Source organism: Carlito syrichta, unplaced genomic scaffold (genome assembly GCF_000164805.1).
Source record: "Carlito syrichta isolate Samal-C Ts95f unplaced genomic scaffold, Tarsius_syrichta-2.0.1 Scaffold104837, whole genome shotgun sequence".
Lineage (NCBI taxonomy): Eukaryota > Metazoa > Chordata > Mammalia > Primates > Tarsiidae > Carlito > Carlito syrichta.
Window position 1 is genome coordinate 19240 of NW_007048933.1, and position 15446 is coordinate 34685.

At 47.3% G+C, this 15446-nt stretch overlaps 1 protein-coding gene across 1 annotated transcript in view; it reads left to right on the forward strand.

Moving 5' to 3' along the window:
* The window catches only part of LARP1B (La ribonucleoprotein domain family member 1B), a 23892-nt gene extending 9368 nt beyond the window's left edge, over positions 1-14524 (forward strand). The window contains exons 5-9 of the mRNA XM_008066274.1: positions 3712-3855; positions 4055-4220; positions 11160-11304; positions 12828-13002; positions 13553-14524. Of these exons, the coding sequence (XP_008064465.1) occupies positions 3712-3855; positions 4055-4220; positions 11160-11304; positions 12828-13002; positions 13553-13572 (650 nt within the window). The 3' untranslated portion in view covers positions 13573-14524. The remainder of the gene's footprint in view (positions 1-3711; positions 3856-4054; positions 4221-11159; positions 11305-12827; positions 13003-13552) is intronic.
* Positions 14525-15446: the final 922 nt, after the last annotated feature.

Below are 15446 nucleotides of genomic sequence, written 5' to 3' on the forward strand. Positions count from 1 at the left end.
AAAAAAAAAAAAAAAAAAAAAAATTCACTGCCCAGAAGTGTAATTTCAACAGAGCTTGCTCAGCTTTCAAACAGCAGCGGACAGGGTATATGGAAATGATGGAAGGAGTGTTTGGTCCTACAGTTTTCTGCTGAATTCCGTTGGGTTTATGGGGCGTGCTGTCCTGTGCATGGACCAAGAAGGCTTCAGAACATTTTACAGACATTATATTACCATTCAAAAATGTCTGATATGTTGTGAAAAACTTTAAACATACAGAAAGCTGAATTTTATGGTATATACCACCATCTACATTTTAATAATTTTCACCACCCTTACATCTGCCCACTGACGAGACAGAATAATGTCCCGGTGTTTAACATCCATCTGCTGAATCATTGGAAAGTAACTTGGAGCTGTCATGATACTTCATCACGGATTCCTAAAAAAATGTATCCTCTGACCACATCAACACTAATTCTTAAATGCTTTCTTTTTTTTTTTGAGTCAAAGTCTTACTCTGTCGCCCAGACTGGAGTGCAGTGGTCACTCCCGGCCACTGCAGCCTCGAGCTGCTGGGCTCCGGCGATCCTTCGCCTCAGCCTTCCGAGTGGCTGAAATTACAGGCACGCGCTACCACACTCGGTTGAATTTTTGATTTATTGTAGAGATGAGGTCTCGCCAAGTTGCCCAGGTGGGTCTTGAACCCGCGGGCTCAGGCAATCTACTCACCTCAGCCTCCCAAAGCGCGGGATTACAGGCTGAACCACCGAGCCCACCTTCTAAATGCTCTCTAAAGTTGAGTCATTAGTTATATTTTTCTCAATTGTTCACAAAATATGTCTTTAAAATAAAAAGTGCAGTAGCTCAAGCATGTAACCCAGCACTTTGGGGAGCTAAGGTGAGGGGATTGCCTGAGCCCATGGGTTTGAGAACAGCCTGGGCAACTTGGCGAAACCTCATCACCACAATAAATCAAAAAATTAGCTGGGCATGGTAGTGCACACCTGTAGTTATGGCAACTTGGAAGGCAGGTTGATGCTGGGGTGGCTGTGAGCCTGTCACTGACCTCCAGCCTGGGCGACGGAGTGAGAAACTGTCTCAGAAAAATGAAATAAAATAAAAGAGTTAACCAGGCATGGTGGTGTAGTCCCAGTGACTCAGGAGCCCGAGGCATGCAGCTCACTTGAGCCCAAGAGTTTGGGCTGTGGTGCAGGCTGACAACGCCTGTGAACAGCCACTGCCCTTCAGCATGCGCGACGCAGCGAGACCACTGCTCTTTAAAAAAAACAAGCCGGGCTCGGTGGCTCAGCCTGTGGGAGGCTGAGGTAAGTGGATTGCCTGAGCCTGCGGGTTCGAGACCCGCCTGGGCAACTTGGCGAGACCTCATCTCTACAATAACTCAAAAATCAGCCAGGCGTGGTAGTGCACGCCTGTAGTTCCAGCTTCTTGGAAGGCCGAGGCAGAAGGATCGCCGGAGCCCCGCAGATCGAGGCTGCGGTGGCCGGGAGTGGCCACTGCAGTCCAGTCTGGGTGACGGAGTGAGAGTCCAACTCAAAAAGTAAAAAATGAAAAAAAAAACAACAAATCTGCCTCTCTATATGATACTCGTAAAGACCTTTTTGCCTTTGTTCCACTTTTTCTCAAATATGCCATTTAAAGTTTTATTCTAAAAGTAATGGAGACTCAATTGTATTCAAGTTTTTCTCATTAACTTTTGAACATATGAGAAGAAATATATAAAGTTACAAGGAGAAGCAACGTGATGAGCACTGGCGACTCACCCCAAGTAGGACATGTGTGCTGCCGCCACCTGTGGCCGTTGGGTCGTTCCCCGCAGTTTCACCCCACGGTCTCCCCTCTCGGAGAAGATGGGCCGGGCCTCGGGCTTTGTGCACGTTCTGAAGGTGCCCTGCAGGACGGCTTCCTCGCCATTCTTGGGCGGGAGGTGTTTGCGCGTAGTCGGATTTCCTTAGATTCCTTCCTGCTGGCTAGTTTGCTCGTTTCATTCCTCTTAGTTCCCTTCGCGAGAGGGTGTTCATTCTCTGATAAGCTCTGTCCTGTGAGTGGGCACCTGGGCTACTTCTAGGTTTTTGACTGATTCAAGCACTGTCACGCACATCTGCAGGCATGTTGTTTAGTGCACAAGCAGCAGAGGCTCCCCCGGGTGGATTTTTCAGGCTGCAGACTGTAGTCCGTGAGTGGGTTTTGGAGTAAGTACGCTGGGTCAGGCTCTGAAGATTCGACAGACTAGGGTGCTTCACACAGGGCCTGTTTTTCATGATACTTGTTTAAAGTGTGGTCGTTTTTATAAGTACACTGGCGTGTGATACGTAGTTTGAGGCAGAATTGTTTCTTTTTGTTGTTGTTGAGTTCGAGTCTCACTCTGTTGCCCAGGCTGGAACGCAGTGGCACGCATGCTCCCGGCCACCGCAGCTTCGTCCCGCTGGGCTCCGGCGATCCTTCCACCTCAGCCTTCCAAGTAGTCGGAACCACAGGTCTGCGCTACCACACTCCGCTAATTTTTTGGAGAGAGAGCGTCTTGATGTGTTGCCCAGGCTGGTCTCTTAAGTCCTGGCCTCAAGCAATCCTCCTGCCTCAGCCTCCCAAATTGCTGGGATTACAGGTGTCAGCCACCACACCTGACAGGCCCTGTTTTATGCTAGAGATGTTTTAGACAAATTCCCACTGGATCTCTCAATCTCAATCTCTCTCTCTCTCTCTCTCTCTCTCTCTTTTTTTTTTTTTTTTTTCTGAGTCAGAGTCTTTGTCGCCCAGGCTGGAGTGCAGTGGTACACAAGGCTCACCACAGCCTCAGACTCCTGGGTCCAGGAGATCCTTCTGCCTCAGCCTCTCAACCAGCTGGGACTGCAGGTGCATGCCACCACACTCAGCTAATTTTTTGAATTTTTTGTAGTGAGAAGATCTCTCTGTGTTGCCCAAAAGTGCTGGGATTGCAGGCATGAGCCACTGTGTCTGACTACCACTTTATACATAACCTTTCTGTCACTTTTCTTGATTTCAATATTTATGACCTGTAAACTTAGCAGTAACCCGTGTAATGGCTTGATCACAGCTCACTGCAGTGTCGACCTCCCAGGCTCAGATGATCCTCTCACCTTAGCCTCCAGAGGGGCAGGGATTACAGGCATGTACCACCAAGGCTGGCTAAGTTTTTAATTTTTAATTTTTTTTGACTCGGAGTCTCACTGTGTTTCCCAGGTTGTAGTGCATGGCATGCTTACAGCGACTGCAGTCTCGACCTGCTGAGCTCAGGCGATCCTCCCGCCTCAGCCCTCCAAGTAGCTGGAACCACAGGTGCTTAACACCATGCCTGGCTAAATTTCTGGTTTATTGCAGAGGCAAAGTCTCACCAAGTCGCCCAGGCTGGTCTCGAATCCCTGGGTTCAAACAGTCCTCTTACCTTGGCTCCCAAAGTGCTGGGATTACAGTTTTGATTTTTGATGTAGAGACAAGGTCTCATGATGTTGCCCAGACTGTTTTCGAACTCCTGGGGTCAAGCAGTCCTCCTGCCTCAGCCTCCCAGAGTGCTGGGATCACAGGTGTGAGCCACCACACTGGACCTTATCAGGTCTCGTAATTTGGATCCATCTGAAGAATGCCTGCTGCTGTCCATCAGTTACAAAGTGGGAGCGGGTGGCTGCTGTGTTGCCCTAAAGATAATCGTGTTATGTTCCTGGCAAATTGTAATTTGAGTTTTCTTTTTGAAAGGTTGGAGGAAAGAGAGAGAAAAGAGAGACGACCAAGATGAAGTTTCCAGTGTGAGGAGCGAGGGGGGCAACGCCCGAGGCGCCTTCAGAGGCCGCGGAAGAGGCCGAGGACGGGGAAGAGGCCGAGGCCGGGGCCCTCCTCGATGTATGCGTTTGAGTGCTCGTCGTGTCTGTCGGATGGGGGAGCGGTCTGTCTGCTGTTGTGTGTGACTGGTGGTGTGTCTGACGACGGAGATGGTTTTGTGTTTGTTTCATTGAAGTTGCCTCCCCTCGGATGGGACCTGCTCTGTAGGGACTCTTTTTCTAACCCACGGTCGCCTTTCTCTCTCCTCACTCACGTCCAGTGAACTGTGAGTATTCATATGGCTACCAAGAGCTCGGGGAGAGGACCGATCCACCGTTTCCGACAGAGCTGAGCACCAGCATGATGTATTACTACGACGACGGCACCGGCGTGCAGGTGTACCCTGTGGAGGAGGCGCTGCTGAAAGAATACATCAGGCGGCAGATGTGAGTGTGTGGCCGATGGGAGCGGCCGGGCGTGACCTCTCCTGCAATGTTACCAGATGTTCGTGCTTCTGATAGTGAATATGGCATAACACGTTTCCTGAGCTGCTTGCTAGTATGAGTTGGAGAATATTAAGATTGCTGTGACGCCAGGCTCGGTGGCTCAGCCTGTCATCTTTGGGAGGCTGAGGCGAGTGGATTGCCCGAGCCAGTGGGTTCGAGACCCACCCGGGCAACTTGACGAAACCTCATCTGTACAATAAGTCAGAACTTAGCCAGGCATGGTAGTGCACGTCTGTAGTTCCCACTACTTGGAAGGCTGAGGCGGAAGGATCACCGGAGCCCAGCAAGTCGACACTGGGGTGGCCGTGAGTGTGCCACTACACTCTAGCCTAGGTGACAGAGTGAGACTCCAACTCAAAAAAAAAAAAAATTGCTGTGATTAGTTTTAGGAAATCTGAGTAAACAAGGTAAAGTACTTTTAAAATGTATTCTTGGTTCGTGTTGTTTATATGTCTTTGGCTTAGGTGTTCTTAAAGGATAATTAAAATACCATTACAAGATGGGTAAAATATAAAACTTGTATAAATGTATTTGAAATTGAACACTGAAACCTGGTTCGTTATTTGCAAATGAGTGTAAGTGACAAAATGGTGGTGCCTTTCAACTTTCTCTTAGCTGACTTCTGAGTTCCAAGTTCTTTACCTTAAGTTCTGTCTCTGTGACACACACATTCAAGGGTCTTTCAGTTCAGACTTTTTACTCTAGTTCTCAGGGAGCTGCTTTCTTGGTACTGATGTGAAGTCAGGAGGATATTACTTTGTTGTATTTTCTTGGAGAAAAAACAAACCCAGGCCAGTCACAGTGGCTCACACCTGTAATCCCAGCACTTTGGGAGGCTGAGGTGAGGGGATTGCCTGAGCCCACGGGTTCGAGACCAGCCTGGGCAATTTGGCAAGACCTCGTCTCTACAATAAATGTAAAAATTAGCCGGGCGTGGTGGCGCTTACCTGTAGTTGTGGCTACTCGGAAGGCTGAGGCGGACGGATCGCCGGAGCCCAGCAGGTCGAGGCTGCGGTGGCCGGGAGCAGCCACTGCACTCCAGTTTGGGTGACAGAGTGAGACTCCAACTCAAAAAAAAGAGAAAAAAAGGAAGTAAAGAGACCCTCCTCTGTTACTGAAACACTGTGTTCTCATCAGCCTCGACTACACCTGTCCTGGGGACAGACAGGCGGGCGTGCAGTGCAGCGTGACATGCTTGTCCTGTTCCTGCTTCTTCTGTCGCCATTGATGCACACCCTGAGGAAGTGGCCTTCTAAGCGCAGAAATGCCTGGCATGTGGCTGTCAGCTTCCCACCGCTGTGGACTGGCTTGTCATTCTTCCTGCCAGGGCCCCTCGGTGAACACGCAGCCCAGGTCAGGGTAGTCAGCCTGGACTCGTGAGGAGGAGCTACTGCTTCGGGCTGACACAGTCTGGGGCAGACAGTGTAGACCCAGGCGCTCGGGTAGGATGTAATGGTGTCCCCGGGCACCGAGCGGAGTGTCAACATGCATCGATCACCCTGCCCTGTTGTTGTTTCAACGATAGGGTTTCAGCAGATGCTGGTGGAACGCAGGTTGAGTGTGGCTTGTCCTCTTCCTTGGTTCATGGAGATGCTTTGTATGCTTGAGACTTCAGAGGATTGGGGTTCTGATGTCTAAGTAGGTTGATTGATTGGGTTTCTGGCTTTCTTTTTGAGGGTCACTAAAAGTTTTCCTTCCACGTGTGGAAAAACAACAGCGCATTCTAAAGTAAGAGGATTAGCTGTCTTCAGAATAGTTGAATTTTCAAAAATGTTTTAAGTGAAATCTTATATTAACAATTTATTTTTGTTGTCAAATATTAACTTTTAAGATCTCGATTATTTCTAGCTGATACAATCTCTTGCCTTTCAGATTTAGAGAGAAGTATGTTTGCAGCTCAGAAGTTGTTTTTTTGAGTTGGAGTCTCCCTCTGTCATCCAGTGCAGTGGCATACTCACAGCCACCTCAGCCTCGACCAGCTAGACTCAGGCGATTCTTCTGCCTCAGCCTTCCAAGTAACTGAAACCATGGGCACGTGCCACCTTGCCCAGCTAATTTTTTGATTTTTTGATTATTGATTTATTGTAGAAAGCGAGATCTCACCATGTTGTCCAGGTTGGTCTTGAACCCATGGGCTTAGGCCACGCTCTTGCTTCAATCTCCCAAAGTGCTGGGATCATAGACGTGAGCCACCATGCCTGGCTTAGAAGTTTTGAAATATGTTTTCTGTAGGTAATAGGGTAACTTATGAATTTATTTTGATGTTATGGTTTTCACGAAGTGCCACATTTATTTTATTTTTGGAGTTAGCGTCTCTATCACCCAGGTTGTAGTACAGTGGCACGCTCTCGGCTACCACAGCCTCCACCTGCTGGGCTCAGGCAGTCCTCTCGCCTCCGCTTCCCATAGTGCTGGGATGACAGGTGTGAGCCGCTGCACCCAGCTGTATGTGTCTTATTTATAGTAAAAGAAAATATGACCTTCTTTCTGAAATGGAGTGACTCAGTATCCACACAGAAACACTGGCATATTTTAATTTTCCCATTGCTTTTTTTTTTTGAGTTGGAGTCTCACTCTGTCACCCAGGTTGGAGTGCAGTGGCATGCTCACAGCCACTGCAGCCTCGACCTGCTGGGCTCAGGCAGTCCTTCCACCTCAGTCTTTCACGTAGCTAGAACTACAGGTGTGCGCCACTACCCCCGACTAATTTTTTGATTTATTGTAGAGATGAGGTCTCACCAAGTTACCCAGGCTGTTCTTGAACCTGTGGGCTCAGGTAGTCATCTCAGCTCAGCCTCCCAACGTGCTGGGATTACAGGCTTGAGCCACTGCACCCAGCCGACGTGCCACATTTAAATGACAACTTCTTGATTCAGGAATATTTGCCTCTAAGAACAGTTGTAACTTGTGGGGAAATCAGGTCTTAATGTTTGAAGTTGTAGAGTTTCATCACATGTATTATGTGTCTGCTGATGCCAGGGAGTACAAATAGGGCTCGTGAGGTCTACAACAGTCAGGACGCTCATTTTCTCAAGCCTTAGATTTGTTTTTCCTTTGGTGTTTGGGAAGAGTACATGATTTATTGGTGTTGCTGAGATGTCAGTAGCGTTTCACTCATCTCTAAGGGAGCTTTGCATTCTGGCAGCCAGAGAAATAACCAACTAGAAAGAGAATTTCTGGCATGCCAAGGCAGGAGGATTGCTTGCGTCTAGGAGTTGGAGACCAGCCTAGTGCACGTTGGGATACCCTGTCTCTGCAAAAAGGGAGGATGGGAAGGAAAGGAAGGAAGGTAGATTCGGATGTTTGCTTTCTTTTTTTTTGAGTTGGCGTCTCCCTTGTCGTGCAGGCTGGCGTGCAGTGGTGGCAGTATCACAACTCACGCAACCTCGACCTGCTGGGCTTGGGCCACCCTCCTGTCTCGGCCTTCCAAGTAGCTGGAACTACAGGCGTGTGCCACCACGCCTGGCTGATTTTGTGACTTCTTACAGAAGAGGTCTCCTCATGGTTGCCCAGGCTGATCTTGAACTCCCGAACTCAGGCAGTCCTCTCGCCTCAGCCTCTCAAAGTGCTGAGATGGCAGGCATGAGCCACCACACCTGGCCTGATATTTGCATTCTTTTTTTGGAATGGAGTCTTACTCTGTCGCCCAGACTGGAGTGCAGTAGCATGCTCTCGGCCACCCCAGCCTCGACCTGCTGGGCTCAGGTGATCCTTCTACCTCAGCCTCCCAAGTAGCTGGAACCACAGGTACACACCACCATGCCCAGCTACTTTTATTTTTTTGATTTATTGTAGAGATTAGGTTTCGCCAAGTTGCCCAGGCTGGTCTTGAGCCCATGGGCCCATGGGCTCAGGTAATTCCTCTCACCTCAGCCTCCCAAAGTGCTGGGATTATAGGCGTGAGCCACCACACCTGGCCGACATCTGCATTCTTATAGTGATTTTTTTTTTCCTTTTACCCTTCCAGGGTGAAAATAGCTCAAAGCAACTTTTCAGTTATTGGTACCTATTCCTTCAAAGTTAGAATTTGGCCTAAATGCTTCAAGAGTATTATACACAAAATTATGAGCTGGTTTTCTTTGTTGTAACTTGCTCCTCATCTTCATGATTTGAAAATAGCATGGTAGTATTAAACTACAGGCCACACCATCATGATGTCATGTTTGAGGGGGACCCAAACAAGCCCAAATTTATTTATTAGAAATTGTGTCTTGGCTCAGTGACTCAGCCTGTAACCCCGTGCTTTGGGAGGCTGAGGTGAGTGGGTTGCCTGAGCCTGAGGATTCGAGACCCGTCTGGGCAACTTGGCGAGACCTCATCTCTACAATAAATCAAAAATCAGCCGGGCGTGGTAGCGTGCCTGTAGTTCCAGCTACCTGCGAGGCTGAGGCGGAAGGATCGCCGGAGCCCAGCAGGTTGAGGCTGCGGTGGCCAGGAGCGGCCACTGCACTCCAATCTGGGCGACAGAGTGAGACTCCAATTCAAAAATAAATAAATAAAATAAATTAAAAAATGGCCCGGCCTGTAATCCCACGCCTTTGGGAAGTTAAGGTGAGTGGATTAACTGGGCTCGGTGGCTCAGCCTGTAATCCCGCACCTTGGGAGGCTGAGGTGAGTGGATTGCCTGAGCCCGCGGGTTCGAGACCCGCCTGGGCAGCGAGACCTCATCTCTACAATAAATCAAAAAATCAGCCGGGCGTGGTAGCGTGTGCCTGTAATTCCGGCTACTCGGAAGGCTGAGGCGGAAGGATCGCCGGAGCCCGGCAGGTCGAGGCTGCGGTGGCCGGGAGCGGCCACTACACTCCAGTCTGGGTGACAGAGTGAGACTCTGACTCAATTAAAAAAAAAAAAAAAAAAAAAAGGTGAGTGGATTGTCTGAGCCCGCGGGTTCGAGACTCGCCTGGGCAACTTGGCGAAACCTCATCTCTACAATAAATCAAAAATCAGCTGGGCGTGGTAGCGTGCCTGTAGTTCCAGCTACTCGGAAGGCTGAGGCGGAAGGATCGCCGGAGCCCTGCTGGTCGAGGCTCCCTCTGTTGCACTCCAGCTTGGGCGACGAAGTGAGACTTCAACTCAAAAAAAAAAAAAAATTGTGTATTTATTCTGACAGGTTTAAACTTCAGTCACCTTCAAAGTACTCTCCGTTTGAAGCAATACGCCTGTCAAGATGTTTTTCCCACTGTTCAGTAGTATTTGAACTTGTCAATTTTGCAGTCTTTTGCTGTGTCTGCCGTTTTTTGTTTCACCTCTTGCACATGGATGAAACATTTCCCTTTGAGGACTTATTTCGTCAGGGAAACAAAACAAAGTTGCTCAGGGTGATGTCAGGTGACCAGGGAGGGTGGGGCACGGGGTCATGCCGCTTGTGGTCAAAGCTGCAGAACACTCAGCGTGGGGTGGGCAGGGGCGCTCTCAAGTCGTCCATCGTGAAATGGGCAAAACGCTTTGATAGACTCTCTCAAACAAGCAGAAATATCACTGAAGCCAAATGCAGCCTCTCACCACAACGCTAGCTGATTCGCTAATACCTGTGGGTTCCTAGAATGCTTATCGAGCTTACAATTCCAGTTCTTTGGGGTCCCCCTCATATTTATTTTGTGTTACGCGTTTCTACATTTTCTCGTATTTACTGCTTTCCTTTGTTGCTTTAAAATCCTCTTCTCATTTTTCTCTAGGAGGTTGTAACTTAAACGTGTATTTCTTAAGGCCTGCTATTCAATGTGTTCTGAGTATTATCTTTATAACTTGGAATTTGTTGTAGCTGATTGTACCGGCAGCTCATCCGTCTGCATCTCTCTTTGAAAAGGCTGAGTGGGTCTGTGGAAGAGAGGAGGACATCTAAGCCTTTTCTGTCTTCTTCCCCCATGGCCTCGTAGTGTCATTGATATGCCATGTGTGGCTGTGTGCTGTTCACTCTTATTGTCTTAGTTTGTCCATTAATGGAAGAAGGGAGAACTTGAATCATTCAGAATACAAAATTGTATGTGTGTGCATGTGCCTGTGTGTTCACTGAGTTTTTATCTACGCATTGTGCTACTTACCAGGGTCCAGAAGTACTAAACAATATCAGTATTTTGTCAGTTAAAGAGAAATTATTAATTCAGTAGCGGGTTTTTTTTGCTGTTACCTTTCTTTTTTTTTTTTGAGTTGGAGTCTCACTCTGTCACTCAAGCTGGAGTGCCACGGCACTCTCATGGCCACCCCAGCGTCGACCTGCTGGGCTCTGGCGATCCTCCCACTTCGGCCTTCCAAGTAGCCAGAACTACAGATGCATGCTACCATGCCCAACTAATTTTTGATTTATTGTAGAGACAAGGTCTTGCCAAGTTGCCCAGGTGGGTCTTGAACCCACAGACTCAGGCCATCCACTCATCTCAGCTTCCTAAAGTGCTAGGATTACAGACTGAGCCATCCAGCCCGGCTGCTGTTACCTTTTTAAAAATTTTATTTTGTTGACGTCTCACTCTGTCGCCTGGGCTGGAGTGCAGTGGCGTACTCCCAGCTACCACAGCCTCCACCTGCTAGGCTCAGGTGATCCTGCTAGCTCAACCTTCCAAGTAGCTGGAACTATAGGTGTGTGGGACCATGGCCAGCTAATATTTTGATTTATTGTTGAGATGAGGTCTTGCCAAGTTGCCCAGGCTTGCACCTGTGGACTCAGACAGTTCTCTCGCTTCCACCTCCCAAAGGGCAGGGATGACGGGTGTGAGCCACTATGTCTGGCGCTTTATCTGCCCTAACTGTGTTGTATGAGACTATGTGATATTATTAATAAATTATAATATTTTTATATCAGTTGATGTATAAGCAACAGGCATTTTTAATTCTTATTAGATAAATGGGTGAAATGTATGTTTACGCTCTTATTTCTCCTTGCAGCGAATATTACTTTAGCATAGAAAATTTGGAACGGGACTTTTTCCTTCGGAGGAAGATGGACGAACAAGGTTTCCTGCCTGTCTCTCTGATTGCTGGTTTTCACCGTGTCCAGGCTCTCACTACAAACCTTCATCTCATCTTAGAGGTAATTGCTCACTTAAAAAGCAATCTGTATTTTCATTCCATTTTCCTATGAACCTAAGGCTTTTCTAAGAATAAAATATTTTTTAAAAATGTAGGCTGGGTGTGAAGGCTCACACCTGTAATCCCAGCGCTTTGGGAGTCCAAGGCAGGAGAAATGCTTGAGCCCAGGAATTTGAGACTAGCCTGGGCAACATAGTGAGACCCTCTCTCTACAACAAATAGAAAAATTAGCTGGGCATGGTGGTGCATGCATGTAGTCTCAGCTACTTGGGAGGCTGAGGCAGAAGGATAGCCTGAGCCCAGGAGGTTGAAGCGTCAGTGACCATGATCGTGCCACTGCACTCCAGCCTGGGTGACAACAGAGTGAGACCCTGACTTAAAAAAAGAAGAAAAGTTAAGTCAGTAAGACTTTAATTTTTATTCTGAGGAACTTCACATCTGGTTTGGTTTATCCTTAAATGATAGCCTGTGTTTTAGGGGCTCCATGGCCTCTTGGTTTACTTGTGGTTGTGTAGTGAATGATTTGAATCCTGTTTTCTCTTGCTGGATTTATGGGTCTTGCTTGGATTTATTTCTTTGAGCCTTTATTTCTTACTGATAAAGTAGGGATAAAGCCTACCTGTGGGGTATGTGAGGAATTGTGTGTGCATGCAGAACTTATTTTTCAGTAAATGGTGGTAGTTATCACAGTAATAAAATAAGATGCCTAAATTTTATTAGATTATTATTATTATTTTTTGAGTTGGAGTCTCACTTCATTGCCCAGGCTGGAGTGCAGTGGCACGGCTACCCCAGCCTCGACCTGCTGGGCTCCAGGGATCCTTCTGCCTTAGCTTTCCAAGTAGCCACAACTACAGGCGCGTACTACCATGCCTGGCTAATTATTTTATTGATTTATTGTAGAGATAGGAGGTCTTGCCAGGTTGCCCAGGCTGTTCTCGAACCCATGGGCTCTGGCAGTCCCCTCACTTTGACCTCCCAAAGTGCTGGGATTGCAGGCTTAAGCCACCGCACCCGGCCAGATAATATTATTTTAAGGGAAGATAAAGGGAAATATGAGAAAGGGGAAAAAATGACAATAAAAATGTAGTAAAAGTCATCTGCTTCATTATTATTGTAAAAATATCATCGACAAGTTAGATGAATAGAAGTGAGGATTTTTTTACTTTACAGGAGCAAATTAATTTAAAATTTGTTTGTTGTAGTTAATTTATGGGTAATTTTAGAGCCAAATCAGTCTGCAAATTAGTCTGCTAATTTCAGGTTTTCCAGGTTTTTTTTTTTTGAGTTGGCATCTCCCTCTGTCGCCAGACTGGAGTGCAGTGGCTACTCCCGGCCACCGCAGCCTCGACCTGCTGGGCTCCGGTGATCCTTCTGCCTCAGCCTTCCAAGGAGCTGAAACTACAGGCACGCTACCACACCCGGCTAAGGCTTTCTGGTTTTTAGGTTATTTAGAAGTATAGGACATGCAGTGAAAATTTTTTGAATGAAAGTTCTTTAACAGTTCAAAATGTCAATTGGTAGGCACTGAAGGATAGCACAGAAGTGGAAATTGTGGATGAAAAAATGAGGAAAAAGATAGAACCGGAAAAATGGCCGATTCCAGGCCCTCCTCCACGTCATGTGCCCCAGACGGACTTCTCTCAGCTGATTGACTGTCCAGAGTTCGTACCAGGCCAAGCCTTTAGCTCCCATACAGGTAATCGCTGTTCTCCAGATGACATGACTGTGGGCGAGCTGGTCCAGTGTGCCTCTCCTTTCTTAGTTTATTTGGGTTCAGTGGGAAAATTTAAAGGTAACGGAATGGCTCGCTATCCCAAATTCTATTCCTGTTACCTCATGTACAGAGGTGTCAGTTACTTAGGGCTCTATTTAACTGGGGAAGCCTGTCTGTGCTTCCTGTTCTTAAATTATACATGTACTCTGGTGTGAATGAGATTTCCAGCTATCTTTTAATTCTACTAACTGACTAGCTGTGTTGTGCCAGTTCTCCCCATAAGACTGGAATAGTTCATTGTGACTGGATTTGTCTTAAAGAAGTCTTCCTAAGAGTGGGACAGCCTGCCTTTAATTCTGTTACCAGTGTGCTTTCACTTTGGCTTGAAAAGGTGACCTAAAACAGACCTGGGGTTCTCTTTAATCTGGTTGTATTTAGAATTTCCAAAAACTGCTTTAGTGTTAAGAATTGTTCCTGTCATTTTTAAGACGTTCCCTCTTGGGAAAAAAATGTGTGCTTAAACTTTTTTCAGTCAGGGTGATGATCTGCTGATGCCTGGATGCCATTTGATCGGAATGTGCAGTGGACTAGGTGACTCAGGAAATGCCATGGTAAACACTGGAGCAGACCGGGCTGCGGCAGGGAGCGACCGGCTGTCTTGGGTGCGAGGACATCGACTCCGGCTCCTGCGGAGGGGCCGGGCTAGCGCGGCCGTGGAGACAACACCCTCGCCCTCACGACGTGAGGCCGACCAGAGGACTGCTATGGTCGCACAGGAGCTGCCCCTTTCTGTGAAACTGGCCTGGGCTGCGCGGCTACTCTTACTCACGGTGGGAAAGATGATGGTCATGCTGGAAATCCTGCAGAGTCGTCTTTTGTTTCCAGGCTCATGTGCTTGTGTCCAGACCAATAAAGCGGAAAAGGGGACTGAGTGGCGCCTCCCCGGTGGTTAAGTCCTTTGCCGTGTGGTTGCCCTTCCGTGTGTGGTGGACCTCGCATAACTCACGTGCTGTCTTGCTGTTTCACGTGGACTGTGGGGTTGTTAACGTGGACACTCAAGGGTAAGGAATGTAAGAAGTGCGCGAGGGTATTTTTCCTTCACTCTTCAAAAGGTATTTTTGATACATCAGTATGCGAGACCTTCCCCTCAAGGAAACACTGATGGGGGACGTCCCTCTGTGTTTTTATCTCTTGTTTCTTTGCCAGCCCTCTGCTTCTAATCCCAGCTAGCAACGTGGGCAGGCATTTTAAAAGTTGAAGAAAAGTGACATGGTTTTAGTTTTTTTTTTTTAAAGATATAATGACTGATTGTATAAGTTGGATTTATTTATTGCGTAAACTTGGGTCCAAGATGGTACTTTTAGCCGCTTCTGAACAGGCCCAGGGTAGTTGGGTAAGAGGAAGAACTTTCCTACAGGGAAGCTGGGGACGGGTCTGTCGAGTTGGGATGCCTGTCCGTTAACCATTTGTGCGTTACTAATAAATTGCGAGAATAAAATCATAATGGCTTGTGCATGTTTGTTTTTTGAGGTACACTCAGATGCCCACACATACATATTGCCTGAAACAAGTCGGTGTGTATTAAAATGTCAAGGTTAGGTTCTTTAGGTTATGTGTAGTAACCAGATGGTTAATGAAGAAATCCAGAGAGGGGGGATGTTCTTAGAATCATGCTGATTCACATTAGGCCATGGGAAAAAAATTAGGTAAATTGCCTTTTCCTGTGAATTCCCAAATTTCTGACCTTATTAATTCCCTGGTGACAAAGCCTGGTTTCCTAGAATCAGTGGAGTGTGTTATGTCGCCAAAGATGTGAAGTGGAATTTAGAGGTGGGAAGTGGAGACTGTCTTCACTTGGACCTGTGGGTAGAGAAGAAAAGTAGTGAAACTTTTTTTTTTGAGTTAAGAGTTTCACTGTGTCACCCAGGCTGGAGTGCAGGGGCATGCTCATGGCCACCACAACCTCAACATGCTGGGCTCAGGCAATCCTTCTGCCTCAGCCTTCCAAGTAGCTGGAACCACAGGCATGGGCCACCACACTGGCTAATTTTTGATTTATTGTAGTGACGAGGTCTCGCGAAGTCTCTCAGGCTGGTCTCGAACCCCTGGGCTCAGGCAGTCCTCTTACCACCTCCTCTCAAAGTGCTGGGTTTACAGGTGTGAGCCACCCACTGTGCCTGGCTGTGAAACTTTTATCTGTATCATTTTAATCTCAAATTGGGAGATCTAAATGTTAAAAACATAACCCTTGATGTATACTTTCTGAGGGAGTTGCATGATAAAATAGTCTAACATAATTGGTCTCTTCATCAAAGAAATTAAAATTTCTATTTTTTCCACTCTGGAGGTTGAATTTTCTAACATGGGTTGCCATTGGCACTGAGCAGATCTTTGTGCACCATAAAATGTTGATTATGGGAATGGTA